The sequence below is a fragment of the Fundulus heteroclitus genome, chromosome 22 (genome assembly GCF_011125445.2).
Source record: "Fundulus heteroclitus isolate FHET01 chromosome 22, MU-UCD_Fhet_4.1, whole genome shotgun sequence".
In the NCBI taxonomy this organism is placed as follows: domain Eukaryota; kingdom Metazoa; phylum Chordata; class Actinopteri; order Cyprinodontiformes; family Fundulidae; genus Fundulus; species Fundulus heteroclitus.
In genome coordinates, this window is record NC_046382.1 from 33,237,065 (window position 1) to 33,259,667 (window position 22,603).

At 41.6% G+C, this 22,603-nt stretch overlaps 1 protein-coding gene across 10 annotated transcripts in view; it reads left to right on the forward strand.

The window, feature by feature from the left end:
- Positions 1–22,603, forward strand: part of ccdc88ab (coiled-coil domain containing 88Ab) — a 69,497-nt gene that overhangs the window by 14,961 nt on the left and 31,933 nt on the right. For all 10 annotated transcript variants that reach the window (XM_012878383.3, XM_036126067.1, XM_021324467.2 and 7 more), the window contains exons 4-8: positions 10,071–10,140; positions 17,046–17,104; positions 17,396–17,479; positions 17,610–17,750; positions 18,260–18,432. In XM_012878383.3, the coding sequence (XP_012733837.2) occupies positions 10,071–10,140; positions 17,046–17,104; positions 17,396–17,479; positions 17,610–17,750; positions 18,260–18,432 (527 nt within the window). The remainder of the gene's footprint in view (positions 1–10,070; positions 10,141–17,045; positions 17,105–17,395; positions 17,480–17,609; positions 17,751–18,259; positions 18,433–22,603) is intronic.

Below are 22,603 nucleotides of genomic sequence, written 5' to 3' on the forward strand. Positions count from 1 at the left end.
TGGCCAGGTTTTTCAGTGTCGTGGTCGTCGGTCAAATCCAGACAAACGACGGGGGTTGAAAAGCAAAGCAGACTTGTGGAGGTCTGCTGCTGTGCATGCAGTGCAGTTGGTGACACATATATTTTGTTTTGTCTCTGTAGTCCTAAACCTGGCTTTCGTTGTGACTTCCTCTTCTAGGAAATGTTTTCTTCTCTTTTCCTAGACGTGTCTATAGCCAGAATCATTCTGTGCTCGCTCTAAGGAACGTGGCTGTTTAACGCTCGACTCTAGGGCTGGACGATATGGAAAAAAAACACATTGATAACATATTTAAGTGCAGCCCTGACCATTTTATGCTGTTGCTTAATTACCTATTTTTACATAAAGAAAACACTCAACCGTTTATTCAACCAACTTTTTAACAAAACAAAGTTTTTAAAAAGGAACTTGTGCTCTCTGAGCTCTTTGTAGGGGGCGGGGCTTGGTGACAGGGCGTTCTTGGCTCTGATTGGCTGGGAGGATGTAACGACTGTAGTATTAACCTCCATGATAGGCTAGAATGCAAGAGGAAGTAAAAGCTGTTCTTCTATTGAACTTTTTACTGACCCTTTTCTCCCTATCGGGGCACGCGTTTATCGATTGATTTATATTATTGAATTATCGTCCGGCCCTTCTCTACTCAGCACTAAGAAAAGAGCAAATCAATCGCAACATCACTCGCTAGTAATGGGTTTTTCCAAAGCATATTCAGGTTGCTCATTAAAGGGGAAGATAATGAAAATCACGTCACTTTAAGATTCAGGTAGGTCAGCAGAGCTCTCTAAAATATTCGGCACCCATGTGCAAAGCTTTTACGTTTGCTGTGTGAGTGGGAGACAGAGGGTAGGAGTTCATTAAATCTCATTCTCCCGCTAACTCCCTACAGAATCTTCTGGTGTCGAGAGGAAACCTAATTCATTAAGCTTGTTGGACCCTTCTAGGCAGACAGTGGAGGACCTTTCCCCGCTCCGTTCTTTGTCCTTCACCTCCCCCATGTTTCCTCTCGTCTCTCCTCTGCTGTGTGTAACCCTAGGAGCCTGCGTGGAGAACGTATGAGAGGCTGAGCGAAGGTTGACAAGAAATTCAATAATGACGGTTTGCATTTCATAAAATGAGCTAGCCTGGGCTGAGCCGAGTGCATTTCCACACCGCGTGTCGTCTTAGCGCGTTGGCTTTGGTGAAGGATACTGCGTAGGAGGCCGTCTGCGTCTAGACGGCCTTTACTCCCTGATTTCAGAATCTGGTAAACGGATCAAGGCGGCGCGGCTGTAACCTGGGAGGGGGCGGACAGAAGCAGGCCTTAGATTTTCTGTAAGATGGGAAAGACTCATTTGCATGCAAGTAATTATTGCATCGCTATTAGCTATTCTGCTTGCTACGTCATTTTTTGCACTGCAGCGTTCATTAACTTGTTTTTCTCTGAGCTTTAGGAATTCCTTTACTATTAGGTTTGGAAAGCTGCATTCAAGAAGAATCTGGACGTAATCATAACATTTAGCAGCGTGTAAAGATACTATTTGTGAGCTGTGAAATGTCAGCCTTTCATACTTGATCCCTTGGACAGTGACGTTTGTCTGTGGTTCCATCTTTAAAGCTCTAGATGTTTTGAAAATAAAGGCACTTCTGTCTTCTTTCCCATCTCTTCAGTTTGGGGTGTGACATAAATGCTGCGTTTTGACTGTTAAAAGGCCAACAGAGAACCCTATTCATGCAAACTGCGTCTGGCCCTGAAGCTCTGCAAGAACCTTTGCACTGCAAAAAGGGCACTAAAAGTAAGTCAGATTTTCTTGTAATTTGTGTTTTTTCCCTTGATTTGAGCAGCTAAATAAGACTATTTGGCAATGGAATACGATTTTTGCACTTAAAATAAGAACAAATCGTCTCCATCATCCTATTTCCAATGCAGGATAACTAACTTAATTATCTTATTTTAGGGGTAGAAATACTGATTCCATTGGCAAATAGTCCTATTTAGTTGCTAAAATCAAGGAAAAATACACTAATTTCAAGAAAATGTTACTTATTTTTAGTTCCCTTTTTGCAGTGTGGTCAGTCTGAATGTTGCACGCCGGCTCAGGAGAACTGGTGGCAAACTCCTGTTGCTTTGCTATGCTGGAGGGATTAGACATAAAGACGTTATTTCACTCTAGGCCTTTTCTCTTTAGCTTATTCCTCCACATTCATTCTCTGCTGTTAGAAATCATTAAATGTATCAATTCAGCCCTGGGATAATTGTTCTGTTAGCATCAACCATGGTTGAACATTGAGGTTCAGTTTCGTTGGTTTATGTTTCTTCTTTGAGGTGACAGAGAGTTTTAGCCTGCAGTGAAGATGCAGGACTGCAGGTTGGCTGAGGCCACAGATGTTAGGGTTTGAAAACGCTTCATGCCAAGCACTCGCTCCTGTAAAGGAATAAAGCCGTTTAAAAATCCCGTTGTTAGCGCAGTGGTTAATATGCATTCATGGCCACAGAGCGCTGCATGCGTCACCACAGCCTGACACTTCCTCATTGGCTCCTTCTCAGCATCAGTCATGGTCAAACCAGTTTATTAGGGCACAAGCCCAGAGCTGCGGGCTAAATGCGTGTCATCATGCAAAGTCACATGCTTGCTAGTCTGGACATCTTGATGTTGTTTTTCAGATACTAGATTTACTTACATTGTCTATGAATCTAGCCTGACGGTTACTATAATTGTGTGTAAATTTATACAAATAATAAGCAGATGGTCATCCCACCACAGGGATCATTTGAATCAGGCTAATCTACCTCAGGGTTTTGTTTTGCCTCTACTTGATTCAAGACAAACAGCTGGATATAAAGGCTATTCATGTATTTATTGGATTCATTTATATTGAGGATGATTGTGTAACAATATCTTAAGTATGTGGTTGCTGATCAACCTGAAGTAATATAAGAAAAGTGGTAGAATAAGTCTAGATGTTCTCAGTCAGTACCTTGATGATGAAGAGCAGCATGTACTTAAAGAAAACTTCTTTAATATGACCAAAGCGTTTTTTGAGTTACTTCGGTTACTTTAGTATTTTAAGTGAGACCTTGTCAAACTCCTGATCACTTACCAGCTCAGCTTAGTTAAGAAGAAGCTTCTTTTTCTCCTAACAGCGCCCCACATAACAGAACTGGGGTCCTGAGTCCCTGACTACTTCCCATACCTGCTGTGGAGAACTCCCCCATATTTCTGCTGCAGAGCGCCACATGGCCACAGTCTGCACTGCCAGTTTAAATAAAAAACAACCACTTTTCTTGACTGTCCACATTTTTAGTTTTTGGTGCTCTAACTAATCTTTTTTTACTGACATACACTTCCTGTCTGTGTCATGTGACCTGCTTAATGAAATCTGCCAGGATAGCTGTGGGTTTAGTGGACAGCTGGGCAGAGTAATCATAAATTTAGTGCTTTGCTTTGATCATTGACATAAAAGTTGAAGATTAGCTTGAGCTCTACATTTTGTTCACACACGATTAATTGATAAAATAATTATTGGCGAGTTTGTAGATCAAATGTTTCTAACTATGTAAGAGAGAAGGTGGCGTAGCGGGCCAGGTCCGCGCCTTTTGATCTGGAGGAGCGGGTTCAAATCCAGGTTGCATCAGGAAAGGGCGTCCGCCGTAAAAAAAACGCTGCCTAGTCGACCCCTGAATACAGGAGCAGCCAAAAACGTCCGTCACATGCCAGAGACGTGCTTTAAAAAGTCCATTTTATTATTGTGAGGTGAGTCAGGACTTCTGTGTACAACAAGAAAACATTTGTGTTTGTGCTTGTTGAGTTTGGTCAACTTTGGCACATAGGACATGTAATGACAGCCGTCACCTGAGTACGTCCGCCTGCAGTTACTTTGTTTGTTTGCCTTGAAGAGGAATTAGTGGCAGTAATGATTGTCGCTGGTTCCCGTACACTGAAAGGAAGCTATGTCAGAGTTGGAAAGGGAAACTCATGATTTACTTCACTAAATAATAGATGTTTGGAATATAAAGTAAATCTCTTCATCTTCTATTCATTTCACTCAGTTCATATTCAACAATTGGTCCTTTCTTCTTCAGTTTGACGCGGCGTCAATAGTGTTTTATTCTTTTTTTTTTTTTTTTTTTTTGGTCCAGCAAATATAAACATAGTGACGTTAGTAATACGTTTAGATTCATCTGACTGCTGGCTGCCTCTGCTTCTGGGGAACGAGTGGATGGCTACAACACTAAAGGAAATGACACCGCAGCGTCCAACGTAGCAAGACTGAAGAACTGTTATCTTTTCTTTTTTTTTTTAAAGATGGTTAAAGTTGACCAATCATGTTTTTTATATGCTTTAGTTGTCGATTTGTGTGACATGTTACCATCTGTGGAGCTGCAGTCACTGTTTGTGTCTGGCCATGGATGTGTGCCGATGGGGGCCAGAGACAACAGATCCCTCCCAGCGCCGTGTGACCAGAGGCCGAGGCGGTGTTAAACACAAACGAGTTTGTCTCGATGGAGCTTTTAGCCGCTATTAAAACGTCTCAAGCATATTATCCGACTTCTATCAAAGCTGCCTTGACTTAAATAGTTTGTGATTGTGTGAACTTTTGGAGCCAGTGTGAAGCAGAGCCCTGGGGCGACGGGTTGAGTTTGGAGAGGTCAGGCTTCCCCAGCCCACCTGCCACGGCCGCTCCTCATTCTGCCTCAGGGCTGTGTCAGAAAACTCATTTTAGCTAATAGATAACACAGAAATACAAAAGAAACAAGACGCTAATGGCCACTTCCCTCCGCCTCCTCATGGAAGAGATCATGTGCCCGTCTGTCTGTGCCTCCCAGGCTGTTCTTCTCTTTGTTTTTTCTCTTTCCTCTTTCAGAGGTTTCCAAACACCGTCACGTTTTTCTTGTTCGTCGTGAGTCTGTGTTAATTTTTTTTAAATTAATAAACCTTGAATATATCAGTCTGGTTTGACAAATCCAGCTTACCCCTCCTTAGGGTAGAAAGTTTGTTGATTTGAGTCTTTCTCTTGAGAAAATGCATCTGTGTCACTGGGTTCTATAAAAACGGCGACAAGAATGTCTGAGTGATTTATTTCTATATGTTTTAGGCAGCTGGCGTGGTCATGTAGAGGAACTCTATCAGATTACTTATCTCCTCTGTGAAGCACCACTTGGATTTCCTGATGAAGGCCTGAACCCTTTTAATGTTCCTGCTGATCTTCACAGTTTTCACCTGAGGGGGGGGCGGGGGGGGGAGCTTTCTTTGCACTGACTCTCTAGGTGGGAATGTAGTGAGGTCTTGCGTTGGATGATTTCTGCGTGTCGCTATGCAGGTTTTACGTGACAGAAGCAGAAGCATGTCTCTTCCCGTTGCCGGTGAGGAAATAACCTTTTTGTGATCTCCTGATCTCTGCAGCCTATCTGCAGCGGGAGCACAATCTGCTGTGAGCAGGGGAGCGTGTGTGTGTGTGTGTGTGTGTGTGTGTGTGTGTGTGTGTGTGTGTGTGTGTGTTTACTGTATCATGTGGAGGAGGCTCTCCAGCACGAGGAGAATAAACCCATCTCTCCGTTTCTATGGTAACTCTGTGTCTGCAGAATGGGCAGGACTCTGGCGTTTTCCCGGGTCCAGGCACACACACTAAGTAGTTGTACAATTAGTCCCCTGTTAAAGCTTTACCGCTAGCGGAAGTTGTGCCTGGGCGGAGGGATGGAAAGGTGGCCGGGCCTCCTGTGCAATGGAAACACAGACACTCTGTAACCTTTCCACTGGTCTGCATTAAAAGAAACCAAAGTACTCATACTGCCGCGCCTACCTAATGTACCATTAAACGTGTCCCTTGCTTTGTATTGTTTGCAGCTTTTTGCATGTGGCTGGGTGTGAGCTAGGCTAGAGTTCAGCTGCTCCGCTGATTGAAAACCAGCAGAATTTACTCCTCCTGACACCGGAGGTCCTTCCATCCATTCAAAATGTGTAGAATGAGAATCTCTGGATAACTCAGACGTACTCTGCCTCCATTCGTTTCTTTTTGTCAATATAGGGCAGAAGAAGAAATGCCCTTTCAGAAGGGCTGGGTAGTAATCAATGCGTTGTCATTAATACTGAACGTGCAGAGCTGGACCTTTCATGCACAGTTGTTCTGCATAGTTTGTGTAAATAAATAACATTTTCTGGGACAAGGACTTGGTCGGACCCGTCCACACGTGGATCTGTGAATCAGCCCTTTAACCAGGACTTCATCTAATCAGGCTGTGTAAATATGTCTGTGGTCTGGAAGAGGATCCAGTGTTGAAAAGCCTTGAATGATGCAGGGATCAATAATACAGCAGCGCTGTGTCGGGGTAGGGGGGATGGGGATGAACCGGAAGACGTGGAAGGAGGTGGTACCAGCAGTCCTGCTGCTGGACTGAGAACTGATAGATTTAGCATTTCTACTAATTTCTCTCCATCACAACACAGCTGCTGTTCCTCTGTGTGACACTGACAGGATTAACTAGATAGAATATTGGAGAGACTGATCTATTGATTTAGCCAGACATTTCTGCAGTAGAGTAGGAAAAGCTTTCTGTTTGAAAGCTTTAGTGTGGGCTCACATGCACGTCTCACAGTATTTGTCAAATATTGCTCCGACATGCTCAGTGTGATGGTTGTTATTCCCATCGCTGTCACATCCATTATGTTTCATGTATGAAAGCTAAGCCAGTAGCTAATCCACGGTCTGTATTAGGCTTTATTATTCTGACTAATCCCCAGCATGTTATCACCAGCGTCCCTCAAAGGTCCAGACCGTTCGGCTTGGATCACTTTTAAGATGGACTTGGTTGTTTATCCAATGCTGTTTACCAGGTAATGGCCATGAAAAGGAGTTTCTCTTGTGATTCTTTTGTTTTCTATCCATTCCCAGACCTTAAAAAGGCAGGACTCAGTAGTCTTAAGATTGACCTCTATGTGGACTGAATCATTATCCTTACACACTTCCTGCAATTTAGCTGTAATAGCAGAAATTACCTTTGGGTGCCGGCATTAGATTCAGTATGATAACCTTGGGCAAAAATTAGGGCTGGGTATTGATTCAAATTTCAAAAATCGATTTGATTCTGATTCTCAAGCTTTAGAATCGAATCTTTTTGATCCGATCCGCTTTCAGATTGGATTGCTGTTTTAGCTGTTACCTAATTACATGACTGTGTAGTTATTACTAGAATGAATATGTTGTATTACACTCCACAACAAATGAATAAAGTAGTGGTAGTTAATGGCGGCTGTAATGACCTAATTCTCTCCCTAAATGTTGAGACGATGGTTTTCACAAACATGCTGTGGGGCAGAAAACCCAAACAGATCCAGGGTAGATAACAGAGACACCAGATATATCTGCAGCTGCTATTTGGACACTAACCTGGTGGATTATTAACAATATGACATAAAATATTCACCTCCCGGGGTGCAGTGTGAGCCCGAAATGCCAGCTAACACATTTAAGTTCACAGTGGAGAATGCATTTTCTAAAAATCCATCTTTGGTTATATTGATGTAAATGACATAAAATGAAAGTTTATTCAGAATTGGAATTTTTTGTTAACACAGCCCTAGTAAAAATATCAGTGTCATGGTGTCACTGTGTTACGATTACAGCCCAGAATGAGTTATATTAAAATGTCTGCATTTAAAAACGATGACAAAAGTTGTTTATTTTTTAAACACAACATGGAACATAATAGAATTTTATTTAAAATAAACAAATTCTTTGTACGTAGGGCGGCCTTCTTCCTCCAAGTTGTTGTCGTCCATCTTTTTTTTTACGGTAGCCGAAGTATCATCGTTTTCACAAATCTAGTCTGCCTGCAGGTCACTGAGACAAGTGCAGCTGATTGGACTGTTGAGTAGAGAAATAAGAGAAAGGAAGTGAAATCAGCTGTAGGCATGGGTCACTATGAGATTTTTCAGGTATCGTGACTAAAAATAACACATACAGTGTCACAGTATTAAGTCAGAGATTTAAAACCAAAATGTGTAACTGTTTGATTGGTTCTATTTGAAATCAAAAAGCATCTATTATTTCTAAGGTAGCTAGAATACATTGGCCTGGAAAAAGGTATAGAATAGGACAACCACATAGTTCAGTATTAGTCGTTTAAACTGAAATATAATGCAATCAGTCGCTGTGATGGGGGGAGGGGGGGGCACTCGTTTAGTTTCCACGGCACGGCTGCTTGTGTTTTTCAGGAGTATTTCATAACAGCTGGCTTTTTCTTTCTATTAACCAAACAAAGGCTTGTTTAGCCAGCTGGCCAGAAGTGTGCAGCGACAACGTCTCATTAAAAAGGAGGTTAATTTTGAATAACGGTAACCCACCCATGGCTTATAGGCTGTGTTTTAACGCCTTAAACTAGCCTGCGTCTGTTTCTACAGGGTACAGCACATTATTCATTTGTTGGTGGCTCTAAACCTGGAAAAGTAAATGGTTTAACATCTGATCTTGGCTCTCTCTTTTTTTATTATTATTATTTGCAGGATTGTCTAGCAGGTCTATTCAAAAAAGGATTCCTGATGTTTGACTAATGGTAACTAGCAGAGTCGGGCTTATGCATTTAGCTGGAGACAGAAGGCACAGCTGTCTTCATATGACAGCGACCCTACAAATACAAGCTGCCAGAGAGGGGGACAGGTGTGTGTGTGTGTGTTGGTGGGACAGCTGCTTTGGAGCGTGTGTGTGTGTGTGTGTGTGTGTGTGTGTCCGTCCAGTCGCTGTCATGACCTGATGCTTGGTTGGCTGTCAGACACACCAAGTGTCTGTGAGACGTAAACTGCGGCTGCCTGTTCTGGGGATCGTTCTGTCAGAACCTTGTGGAGTCGATCCGTCTCTGTTTTGGCACCTGATGGCGGTTCAACACCAGCGCTTCCTAGTTTCCGTTATTTTTTCCACTTGTATCACTTTTAATCACAACTCCATCTTTCTATCATCATAAATCTAAAATGTCTGAATAAATATTCAACATTATGAGGAGATTGCGGGGGATCAGTTGATGTCATGTTTTGTTCTCAGAACCAGGACACTTTCAACGAAGAGCTTCATATTTATTTTTCCGTTTAAAAAAAAAAAACAGCAGGCCTGCTTCTGAATGTAGATGTTTTGAGTGGGTTTCTTTTGCTTTGAAGGTCAAAGCGTTTTACAAACAGTTGTTGAATTATACTTCTTGTGTGTGGTATTTCTTTGAATATAATGCAGAGGTGATCAGAAATTACTCCCAAACAATAATCAGTCCAGAAGCCCTTGAATAAAGTTTAGGCTTCATTGTTGACTAATGCCAAGGTCTCATCTTGATGTTTTCTCTCCTAAAACCAGTTTAAACACTAACTAGTTTCTGACAATGTGTCCCCATGTTTGTTGTAAACTGTGGCCTTCTGGTCTGTTTTTGGTTCATCCATTGGTCGGGTGAAGGGGCCTTACATTTCACAACCTTTTCTCTCACATAATCCACAGAACCACTTGCATTTTTCACATCGGATTGTATTTTGAGGGCGACTGCTATGTTTTGTGTTTGAGAGCTATAATCATGTATGAGCATCGATTTCACTTCTGTTTGAAAGGTGTGCAGAAGTGCATAATATCGGGTCCCTACCGCTTAAAGGACATGTTTTTTTTCTTTATTTCTTTTTTAACCAGGACATCCAAGTAAGGGTTGCTCAATATCATCGTCACATTCTCAATTTGTCCACCAGTCGTATTGCAAAGGACTGTTTGGACTGCATATTTGTCGGCTGTCATTTCCAATCCTCATAAATGCGCGTGGTCACTGCGTGCCCGGACGTGACACAGTAGACGGTGTGTGACATGCTGAGCGTCAGTGTTAATAGCATTACTGTCACAACCCATGCTCCTTAAATCCTGCAGTTCTGCTCTTATCTACTTAACTGGTTCATTTGGATTACATTCTTGTCAGCAGCAGATGATTAACAAAGTTCATGAGGAACTAAAAGGAAAAACTGCCGTTAGATATTTATTCAAATTTAAATGTAACTATTGAATGAACAGTGGTGTTTTTCTGACAGCCTTGATCTGATTTGTCTTGAATTATTTTGCAACAGGAGATCCTCCAGCAGCTGGTGATGATGCCGTTGCCGAACGTTCTGGTTCTGGGCAGAAACCCTCTGTCAGGTGAGTAGACGGCAGCATTTCACAGCTAAACTCTCAGAGTAGCCCCAGACTTGCTTGGTTGGCTTTAGCTTACCTTTTCTAGGTATTAGGTCCTTACTGCAGGGAGCTGCTGCAAGCCTAATCTATTTAGCTCTGTGACCTGAGATGTTGAATACATCCAAACGTTTTGTAGCACGCCTTCGACCCTATTAACCTAGCCACGCTACTCGATACGTCTGAGTGGCGCTGGAGCATCAGCGTCGCAGTATCAAGTGCTCAGCGTCGCTAAAACACCTTTGAGCTGATTGACCCATGCAGCCCGCCCGCTACTTGATAGCTCAATGCGAAGCCTTTGAGAAGCACAAAAGTAAAAGCAGGTGGCCGATGAACCGTATCATAAACTGGTTGTTAAAAGGTTTGTTGGATAAAACGAGAGGGACGTGATGAGAAATGTGTTTACCAGCCAGCATAACTATCAACAGAATGGGTCGTTGCCTTTGTGTTCAGCAGTTTATCATCAGCTCACAGGCTCTGGTGAAAGACGTATGCATCTTTTTAAGCACACGAAAGGGCTTCTTAAAACTTGTCCTCGCTCAGCTGCCCTTTTCATACTTTCACCACGTCAGTCGTCATTGTTTTTGGGTTTTCAACACCCTTTATCTGTCATGATTGGCTTGTCAATATTCGTTCACTCCCACCAGCAGTGGAGGTAAATAATTTGACGATACAGGCTGCAGGTACTGTACACATCTATGCGGTAATCATCGGCAGCATGTTTTAGACAGCTTTTACTCATCTAGATTATTTTTATTGGAATTTCTTTTGGGTACTATTTGAGAAAGTGGATTTTAAGACATCTTGAAATTTGTCTACTGCTTTATGCATTTGGAAAAGACTAATCAGGAGAAAGGAGGAACAGTTGAGTATGTAAGTTACAACGCCATGCTAATGTTCTCCATGGTAAATCTGCCTGGTTCGGTAGGTTAACAGTCTTTGGATAAAGAATACTTCCTTATCATCTGGTAATCTGGTAAGAAAACATGAATGATAAATTAGTTTCTATATTCATAATAGGGGTTGACTGTGCCAAGCTGCTCTGTTGACTAGTCAAACTCCATTTCTAAGGATTCACGATATATCGGCATTAACATCGGTATCGGCTAATGTTAGTCATTTTTTAACACATCGGTCCGATTAGTAAAACAAGCGATGTTTATTTCCATCTAGTTGCCCTTTGTGTCTGAGTTTCAAAAGGGGGAGGAGGTTGGTCATGTGGTTTGTGTTCGGTCATGTGACCGTGACGCATCGCAGCCAGGATCGTGGGTTTTTAAATGAAGCAGAGATAGAATGTCAGCAGTGCGGTTGTTTTTCCACGGCGTTTAAATGAGACATACGAAAGCAGTGTAACCCACATCCAAAAATTCAGTTAGCATAGTTTTCAGTTGGTACAAAACTGTAAAAAAATGTGACCATCAGAGACGTAAATGTGTGCACACACATCAAAAATATTGGTTATTGAATTTCAACTTATTGAACAATTCGAGGATTTGTGGTTCTTTTGAGTCATTGATGGTGGCTGACAAATGTAGCCATCTGTCCAAATATCACTGAGGCAACGTACTTTATCGGTCGTCCCTGTGATCCCACACATTTTCGGCTTTGCCACATTCCACAACGTATACGGGGCTACAGGAAGGCAGTCGGCTCAAGCACGCAGCGTACCTTTGGTAGTTACCTGGGACCATAAACGAACCGCTCTAAAGTTCATATGAAAGTGCTCTAAGACCACCTCGGACTCTGGCATCAGAGCCAATTGTCCCTTATGAGTGGTTCCTGCCATAGCCAGTTTAGAAAAGGTAACGTGATGAATAAGAACTTTAAATGTTTTCTAGAGCCTTACACAAAGCTGAATAGTCAAAGTCAAAGCAGTACAGCTTTAAGCCTCTAGTTAGGTGGGCAGGGGTAGACAGAAAGGATTAGATTAGTTGAAGACTTGCCTATCCTTAACCTTTGTCTTGTCAAATGATCAGTCAGCAGAGCAGTCAGAGCGGCAGCGGGTGAGGAGGGAGCTTCCCTCAGTGGCTGCCAGCTGAAAGTCATTGGCCATGTGGCTTTTATTATGCTCCCATTTGGGGGCAGGGGACAGTGCTGAATGAATGTGTGCGATGGGGGGAGGGGTGTCTTCACAACAGTGAACAGTGGGAATGCACTGTATTACACCCCCCCAAGGCTCTGAGCTAGCCCCGGCTGCCTTGCATAAACACGCACAGTGAGACACACACACACACACACACACTCCTGTGCTTCCACGCAGTGTTTAGTCAGTGTGACTAGAGTGCCTTCTTTGTTGGATCTGCCTGACTGTAAAGCCTTCTTACAAACTTGATAAGTATCAATCTGATGTGGTCGTCTAAAAATATACTTATGATGGGCAGAGTTTACTCCTGACTTTTACGATGACAATAATTGGACCATAAACTGGTCCCTAGTTTTGGAGCCATGACCTCTGCCATGATAACCAGTGTCTCTTTAATACATACACAGAATAGACAGAATTGATTAATTTAAAAAGTGAAAGTCTCTCTTATAAGCATGTCCAGGCGTAAATGGTTCTGAGCTCTTTTTAAAATGGCACCTGTGGTCATCTATGTTGCTGTCTGTAGCAAACACTGGCTTCAGGCTTCCAAAGCACAAATACCCTAAAATAACCCAAAATAAAGACTGAACGCTGTGATTCTGTAACAGTTTTACCACTAAGAGGTAATTTTGCGCCATAACCTATCCATGATGGCAGGAGAGACGATGCTTTAGCAATATATTACACATGCCTCATAAACAGTTTTTCTTCTCATCCCCCTTACATCCCCATAGGCTGATTAACAATGATGGCATTTCAAAGTAAAGGGTTAGTCACTTTTGACCTCTCATTTCCTGCCAAGGGGACAAAAACAATGAGGAAGGACAGAAGGTAAAAAGGAAGGCTTAGATTTTTGAGTACAAGCGGTGACACTGAAGGAACAGATCATTTATAACAATGATATCGGAAGGAAGGAAGGAAGGAGGGAGGGAAGGATGGGTGGATGTATGATGCAGAGAATACATGGCTGGATGAAATGAATGTATGAGGAGCAACAGAAGAGGGATGCAGACCAGATGAGGTGTGAAGTGAGATGAGGGACCCTCCTTTAAGCCTTTAGCTTCTGCTGCTGGAGGGAGATTTCTTCTATTTTCAGCTTTGCCTCATGGCTTCCCTGCTGCTGCTGCTCCGTCTCTCACTTTATTTCTCCGCTTCTGTTCTCTGAAGCCAGCGACGCTTTCCCTCCGTCTCTCTCTGTTTGCTTTTATCTCGCCTTTCGGCTGCTTCTCCCTCTTGTTCCTCCTTTCAAACCTTATAAATAATTTATCCTGTGGGCTTCCTTATCTCTCCTGGGTTGCTCCAGTAGATTTGCTGGTCTAAATCCCCTCACTGACTAAAATAGGTTTCTATGGTTTTAATGGAGTATTTTTAAGCTCCAGAGGTTGGAGAAGTTTTACTTGTTGCTGTGCTTCTTGACCCAAATCCCCTCAAATTCAATTTTAAATGGAATGAACTTCCCCTCATACCATGAATAAGGTATTGACAAGTGATTTTAGTGAGTTCAGGTTGAAAACAGTAAAACGCAGGTGTGGCCTTTCTTTGTCTTATGGAGCACCATAGCATTATAGCATGGTAGCTAGACTAGATTAGTACTTTGAACACTTTTTATGTTCAGAAAAATTAACAAAAAGGTTTTACTAACCATAAGCTGTGAGTTTATTAATATGTCTTAGTTCAGGTTTGGGCAGTGTAGCCACCGTACATCAGATTTTCAGCTTAAGAATCCTATATTTCTTTGATTCAGTGAAATAAGAGTACTAAATCGGATGGCAACTGCTCGACTATTTTGTAATATTCAAAGCAAATATAAATGAACAAGAACAAATAACATGAAGACATATCAAAAGTTTTGATGCGTTCAAAGATGGATATGCCCACATTAACGTACGAACACATCACAACCTAAAAACTACACTGCTGTGAAACAAAGTATATTTGTAATATCACAACCCGGAATTTTTTTTTTCTTTTTTACGAAAACCAAAATAAAATGACACGTACTGTTTGTGTATGTATACTTGATGTCTGTACGCTGTTGGCTGTAACCAAAATCAAATTCCTTGATGGTGAACATAATCATGGCCAAATAAAGCCAGCTCTGATTCCCAAAGTTTGTTGCAATAAAATAAGAAATTTATCTTGTTTCAAATGATTTTACATTTGAAAGTTATCTAATTGTTGAGATCCAAGACTGCAAAAATAAAAATGCTTTTTCTTACTGTCTCATATCCACATGCCTCATCAGTGCCAGTGAGAGCTTGTGTTGCATCTGGTGAGATTTCTAAATACGACTCACCTTGTGAACTCATGTTTTCCCTTCAATAACTGAGTTGCGGTGTATGACCCAAGCTGTACTGCTTTCCTCAGTTTTAGAAAAAAATTGCACAAATTCTTTTTATGCAGGATTAAGAAAATTATTGCTGCAATTTGACAGACCCCCCCCCCTCCCACCCCCCCATATTTTGCGGTCTCTGTAAATTAAAAGTAGCATCAAGTGCAAAAGGAGGCTTTTGCTGCAAGGTTGGATTACCAGCAGCTCCTATTCTATGACATTTCCGTGGCAACAATCTACTAATGAAGACAACAGACTTCTCTGCATCATGTTGATGTTTTATTTCAGTACTGTAATCAGTTTGTCTTGTCCCTCTTGCGTGCATGCAGCTGTGTTGTTGTCAATAACACCTTGCCTTGTGTTGATATATTGATTCAGAGGTAATTGTTCAGTGGATTATGGAAATTAGATGGATAAATCATGTCATGAAGAGACGTACAGCCATTACTATTTTGGTTTCTAAGTTTTACTTTATTTTCCCCCAGAGACGATTTTTTTTTCTAATTTCACTGCTTGTGTAAATAACTTTAGTTGTTTTTTTTTTTTTTTTTGTCAAATGAAATTTAGACTTTATAATCCCCCTTCCTATTTTTGCCTGTTCCAGTACTGATAAGCCTACTAAACACAGAAGTAAACTGTGCACCGATAACAGAGAAGTTGCTGCTACTAAACTGGATTTACTGTCATTAGGGCCGGAACAGCGTCGGCCCTCGCTGCTCCCTTGGTCAGTTCATGAGTTGGCTTATCACACGCTTGGACATATACACACGTGCTGATACCACCAAAAGGAAACATGGAAGGGTTTTACGGTGTTATATACAAACACAAAACACACATGTTTGCATTTCTAACCATATTAGGAGTTTGCAATACCTTTTAGTATCTGCTTTTTGCGCCCTAAACCAAACCATCTCTTAACTAAAAAAAGGTCCAAAACAATAGGACTAAACTTTGGTCCCCATAAGGCCTATTCTATCGGTCTTCAGAAGGTTGGTCAATACACCAGTAAAGGTCCTAAATATGCAATATAAAGGAGTTAACACAAGCACTGATTCAAACTGAGGAAAGATGCAGTGGTTATTCTGCTATGAACACACATAAGTGACTTATTTATTTCCCATTCCATGCTGAATGAGTTGCATGCACGCACACACCACCTGCTTCGCTGTTGTGTAGCTCCAAATCCCCAGATGAGCTCAGGCCTGTTGAGTAGGCAGACAGCTGTTTGTAGGTTTCAGCAGTTTCTGACAATATGTCCTGACATGTGGAGGAGAGCTCAAATTTAATCCGGCCAGCCAGCTACTCTGGAAAACGTTGCTCTGTATCTAGCGGGAGGGATTTATAGAGGGGAAATTGTAACAACACTGGAATTTGGCTAATTGGACTTCAGTGTGGGACATATGGGAAAAATATTCCTATCCTAGCAGGCGATGGTCCATCTAGGTTCTGCTAGATCTAGATTTGAACAAGTATGTGTCACATTTTTGAGAGGAGTGAGCACACATCTGCCACGAAAAGATAAGCCTTAAAATTGATTCATAACTGGAACTAGAATATTGTTGGTGTTTCTTGTGGGAAAGTACTTGGTATTGCAGCTTTTCTTAGTTTTTTTTCTCTATGGAGAAAAAATATGTAAAGGAAGCCCGAGGTACTCATACCCCCTGTTAATGAAAAAAAAATACTCTGAACTTCATATAGCTATAAAAGCCATACAATCAGATTTACCTAAATGCCTTTCCATATCTGTTCTTCTTTTAAAGAACGGCTATATACTGAGAATAAATTACACACAGGTGGATCCCTTACTAAGTACTGCATGACGTGTTTTGATGTCATCAAGACATGGCTGTAGTGGAAATTGATCTGGTGCTGTCCAATAATTTTACCAATTGGAAACATATATTTAGTAAAGAGAATTGGCCCAACACTGATGTGCTACTCCACATCACACTATTAGCAATACAAGCATACACGGGTCGATTTTCTCCATTCTTTGCATTCAGATGGAGATTTTACAGAACCAATGTGTGCAATGTGTTTAATATTTTGCGAGCCGTCAGAAGTGCTGGTAAATAATGTATACGTGCAATTTCCTCTGCATTCTAAGTTTGTGGCGGCCATATTGGATACTGAACTCAAAGCAGTGAGCTCTGACTGGGAAAATCAGAAAATCCTAAGAGAAAGCATTTTAGCCTCTAAGACATGACTTAAGGCAATTGGTTGCACTGGATTTCCATTCCAGTTTTCATATTATTTCTAAAATCCTTTTTTGAAAATTTGTTTTTCTTTTTCTTACTCGTCAAAATGATGTATTACTCTTTTGTCAGTCAAATTAAATTCCAGTCAAATTGAAGTGTGTGGTTGTAACATGACAAAAAGTGAAGCTTAAAGTGATCAGTAATAACAATTGCAAAGCGCCGTCCCGTCATTGAAAAATATTTGTTGTTTTATCTTTAGAACAAGGTCTGGAGGAGATGAGGAAAATGTTGCTGCTGCTTTTAGGATGTGCTGTTCAGGTAAGAACACAAAAAATTCACTTAGAAGGCTGCAGATATTTAAAACCCTTCATTTATCTTCCTCATCATTCATAAACCAACCCAGACATTTAGTGTTTGTGAATATCTTACTAGGCTGTGGACCTTTCACTGGCCTTGTTGTTGTTGTTTAAAATGTCTTGGTACTACAGCTGTAGCTAAAATTGTGCCTGAATGAACTTTCATCCTGTAAAGCTCACCTATCATTGTTTGTGACTTGTCTTGCACCGGTGAATTTAACAAACCCCCAACATCTTAATTCTCTGTTCACAGTGTGAGAAGAAAGAAGAATACATCGAACGTATCCAGACTCTGGATTTTGACACCAAAGCTGAGATAGCATCCCACATTCAAGAGGTGTTTTTCTCTGTTTTAACGGACAAACTATTGTAATCTTTAGAAACATCTGGGTGGGAAAGTGACTGTTATCTAGTATGTATGTTGGTAAGCTTGGGTTTCACTGATCACACAATTGCCCTGATTTTAGGTGACTCACAACCAGGAGAACGTGGTGGACCTGCAGTGGTTGGAAACGGGAGAAACCCCCCCTGAGGATTTGGACAGCCTCTCAAGGAATCTGGCGTTCCACCTCAAACGCCTGGTGGATGAAAGGGACACGCAGTTTGAGGTAATGGTGTGCTCTATGAACCCTATTTGTTATCTCGTTTCATGTTTTCACAGGAAGCTATGCCCTATTTTTCCGATGGGGTTATGTGGAAACTTTTCCTTTTTTGTTACCACATAAGAGCAGCCTCAGGAAGGAAGGGCTGAGACTGTTAACTGTCATTGAGTTGTGTGGGTGTGTTGTGCTGTGACTTTAAGCGCCATTAAACAGGTTTCTAAGCCATGGGCTGCAGATCCCCATTACTGATGGCTGATGTTGTGTGTTGGGTGCATGCGAGGGGTTCTAATTGTCCCCAGATTATCGTTTGATTTTCCAGCTGCTCTCAGTTAAAATCCCATTTCCTGTTGAGGATTGGAGATTAAAATAGGCTTGGTGTGGTGCTCTGTGTAACCTTTATCCTAATGCATGCCAGTAACCTTCTAAATATTGATCCATTCTGTTTTCTTTCTTGAATAACAGTGTGACACAGCTTCACCTGTCCACCTTTTTCCCCCCCTGCTGCTTTCATTCAGACGATCGTAGAGCTGACGCAGGAGAGAGACTGCGTGCAGCTATCTCCACTGGCTCCCATTGCCACCCAGTCTCCTGGTGACTCTCCCAGCTTGAGGAGGACTGAAAGTCGGCAGCACCTCTCAGTGGAGCTGGCTGATGCCAAGGCCAAAATCCGACGCCTTCGACAGGAACTGTGAGTGCCATTGTCCTATCAGCTCCATCAGCAATTATTTAAATGGGGCATGTAAATAGGCTTTTGGTCGCAGAGACCAATGGGTTTCGGAGCTGAACTTTGTTTTGTCTTGTTCTTAACTTGGATACTATGAGACTGTTCGACTAGATCAAAGATGTCTGATGCCCCAATCTGGATTTTAAATAATTTAGTCTTGGAGGAGTTCACATTTTAGCCCAGCTAATAGCTCTTGTTGCGCAGTGGGATAAATGGGTTCTGTTGGGGAGAGGAACCAATCACAAAAAAAAGCTCCTTTGCGTAAAAAAATGCAATCATGACTCAAGAAAGTTGCAAGCGCCTAGAAAAAAACACGCCCAAAGTCAGAAATAATAAGTGGACTAGGCAACACTGGGGCTCACATGAACACCCCTCATGGATTGTATGAAGATGTTTTCATTCCACTGAGAAAAAGCCAGATAAACGTAGCCTACCTGCACAGACGCTGCAGTCGCTGGTATCAGGTGTGGACATTCAGTTGTTGACTCTTCCTTACCACCCAGGAAATGTAGAGAGCACACGTGTCTTTGGTTAGATTCCACGGTAAAGTCTTCTCGGTTACAAGCTCGTATCCAACACTGACATTTTTTGGCAATCCTTGGGGTTTAGGAAAATGAATCCCATAATATGCCTGTTGAGGTGATTGTCAGGACAGATCTGTTCACTTTGACTGAAAAGTAAACAATTAAAGCTTTACAGCTCAACGTTTGTCCAAATCTAATATGGTCGCGGCACGTGCGCCCTGGGCTGTTTTAAAGTTAGCAATTTGACGTCATTTGAGAAAAGCCCCATAGTCGGCTTTAGTAATATTGGGAAGTCCTCTGCGTTTTGTTTTTGGTGTCTCTTTTAAAAGTTGTGTGACAGAACATAGTTACACCAGGGTCCTCAACAGGATCTTTTTTCTCAGCGTAACGGTGGACGGCAGCCTGAGGGCCACGCGTGTCGGTGTGTCGTTCCATTCCCTGGATGCATTCCCAAAGCGGAGCGTCGCGTAGTGCAGCTCAAAAGCAGTTGTTTGTCAAGCTAATAAAAGCTAGCGTTAGTTGATAGCAGCACTGATGCACTTTCAACAGCTTTTCTGACTTTTCTATATTGCTTTCAAACATCTGCGTCATATTGACCGCTACGCTCATAAAAATGAGCTTAATTTCAGCGTAACTTTGTCAACTTTAATGTTCATGCATTTCAGCGTAATGGTCCATTGCGCTGAAATGCATTGGCAAGAACTCTGTACACGCTGTATTTCCACCCATAAACATTCTGCATATGTACAGCTTTCAAATAACATTGTGTGTGTTACAGAAAAAGCAAAACACTTGGCTGGTCCTCTGGACGGGTTCTTCTTTGTTTAAACATCTGGTCTCCTCTCTGAGACCTCTCCAGTCTGTAGTCTCTCTGAGAAGAGACAAAGTGCTTCAACAATGAAGAACCGTCCAGTTTTTGGTATTTTTCTGCCAGGATTATCAAGCTGCATCAGGACATTGTATGTATTGTGTATATATGGACAAATTGAAAGGTCTGTACTGAGAATTATGGGTATGAATACACGAACCGTTGCACTCCTACTTGACACAAACTGCTGCGGTCTTCAATTACTTCATGTTAATGCATTAATCTGGATCATTTTGTTGAAGAACCAAAGGAGTTAGAATTTTAGGTGTTGTGTTATGCTCTGTCGATCATTTGTCATCAATAGATCACATTAGGTCCCAGTTAATAGTATTTTAACAAAACCTCATAAACTTGCCATTTAACTTTTATTGCCTTTAATGTTTTATGAAAAGTGTTTCAGCCGCTCTCTGCACCTCTGCCTTCAGCTCCCTAATGCGAGCGCAGCACAGACCGGGTAACGTCACACATAGAAGGCAGGAAGCTGCGGCAGCCAATACAGTGTTTTTGCTTGGAAGGACGAAAACCATTTAGATTGGGATGGAAAACACAGATTTTTAGATCAGCATAATGTAAAAACTCCAAACCCTAACATTTTTGCAAACTATGCACACAAACCATGCTGTGATTGTTAGAAATCGACTTTCCAAAATGCTGCCACACAGTTCCAGGGTTTGTTACTGATAAAATCCCAGACGGTGCACCAACAATGGGCCAGGCACTCCAAAAAGATCATTTAAGTGCCATGAAGGGATCAGACCATCCATCATAAGGATCTTATTTTCTAAGTTTAATCAATAAGCAATCATGTGTTGGTAGCAGAATCCAGTATAAATGAAATGTACCCTCTGGGGACTGCAGGGTAAAGTCTGAGCTGCCTGAGTCTCGTTTTCTCAGATTCTTCAGTTTGTCGCTGGTTTTAAGCAACTTTACTTGGCACATGTACTGGTTAGTCATACAGGAACCAAGTTACTTTAGCCTGTTTAGGTAAAAATAAATTGAAATTTGCTCACTGTTCATATCAGTATTGGAGATATTTGAGTTTCTCTTCTTAACATTAAGTAATTTCATCATTATGATTGACACAAGATCACGAAATCTAGTGGGTTTCATCCCAATTGTTCTATTGTAAACAGCCCTCTCACATTTCGGTAAGTATTATTATTATTATTATTATCACTTAACAGTTTTTAGGCAGTGCTGTAACTCTGCTGCCTTACACAAACATGCATAAAGAAACAGAGTGAACCTGCTCTCAGAGGCTTTTTAGACGCTTCATAAATCCTGTTGATGAATGATAGCACTTCCTTTTCAGAGTGCTGTCGTCTTTTGCCAGACAAAGGATTAATGGCTAACGGATCAGGTGGTAGAGGATGACTGGCTGGCGGTGCTTCCCTTTTGAAGGAAGGATGTTAGTGTTGCACTAACATCTAAATGAACAGGCTGCCTGGTGCCCTGGAGTTTATGTTGATATGAGAGAGGCTTTACTTTGGTCCAATTTGTAGGATTCCCACTGCTGCAACATATACAGGAATAGTATACAAGTAAATATGGAAATATCTTTGCAAAACTGCCTTGCTAAACTTCATTCTTCCATGTAAAAAAGATAAAACATACTTCTGAACACAGACAGGGATTTTTGTCCATAATTTGGCAGTGTGCTGTGTTTTGTGTTGGGAGGGAAAGCAGCATCATGCTCTCTCTGTATTTAGCAGGACTTTGTGTTATGTCTTCTCTTTCAAAACAAAGCTGTCTGTGTGTGTGGGCAGAATGAGAGGCTAAATTAAGGCCCTTTAACCATTGTAATTCAGCCCTGGAACATAGTGGGTCATTTTCTGTTTGCTCAAATGAAAAGACCGAACAACTTTTACCAGGGATGACCCGAAGCAAGTTCATCAGGATTATTTACTATTTCTTCTCCAGCTTTTAATACGACTGCAACACAGCAACCATGGAGTTGAGCCGTTGTTTTGGTTCATTGCTCTTTTTGAAAGGTTATTATTGTAACGTGAAGTTCACAAGGAAAAAAAGTCTCAGTCAGTTTATAGCATCTGGTCACATGACTGCTCTTTCTTCCTCTTCCCCTTTAGCCAAGGAGAAGTATGATTGTTATAACTGGGCAGATGGTGTATGTGCATAAAGGTGGGGCTCTCCTGTCTGCACCAGGTCAGACCTGGTATGATCCACTGTTCCCACGGTGAAAGCTTGTGGCTGCAGCTTTACTCACACTCGCTGATGCCACTGTTGGGAAACACCAGCCTGAGAGCTTTGGCCAATTATGTATTTGAGAAAGATTTGCTGACAGAATGGTATTTCTGTGGTACGAGGCAGAAAGATTTTACATTGAGTTAGGAGAATATATAATTGGAACAGTCATTATAAATATCAGAAAGGCAAATCATTAAAGAGATGCTGTTACTCATTCAGTGTCCTTCACAGCTTGTGGTTAGGCAGGTAAAACTAATGAAGGACAGCTGATTAATTTACCGTCATTCAGTCTGAGGTTTTAAAAAAAATAAATAAATAAACTGACTTAGTTGTCGTCTGACCCCTATTAAAATCATACAATTGGCAAAACTGCAACATTTAGTCTCTGTGAGCAAGATGACAATTTGCTTGGGTAGGTAGGAATATTTGATGTAGTCATATTTTATTTACTACACTGAGTCAGTGCCAGGCCAAGTGGTCAGTATCTCACAGCTGTGTTGGTGACGTAGCTCTAAATGCCAAATCCTCATCCTGTCCA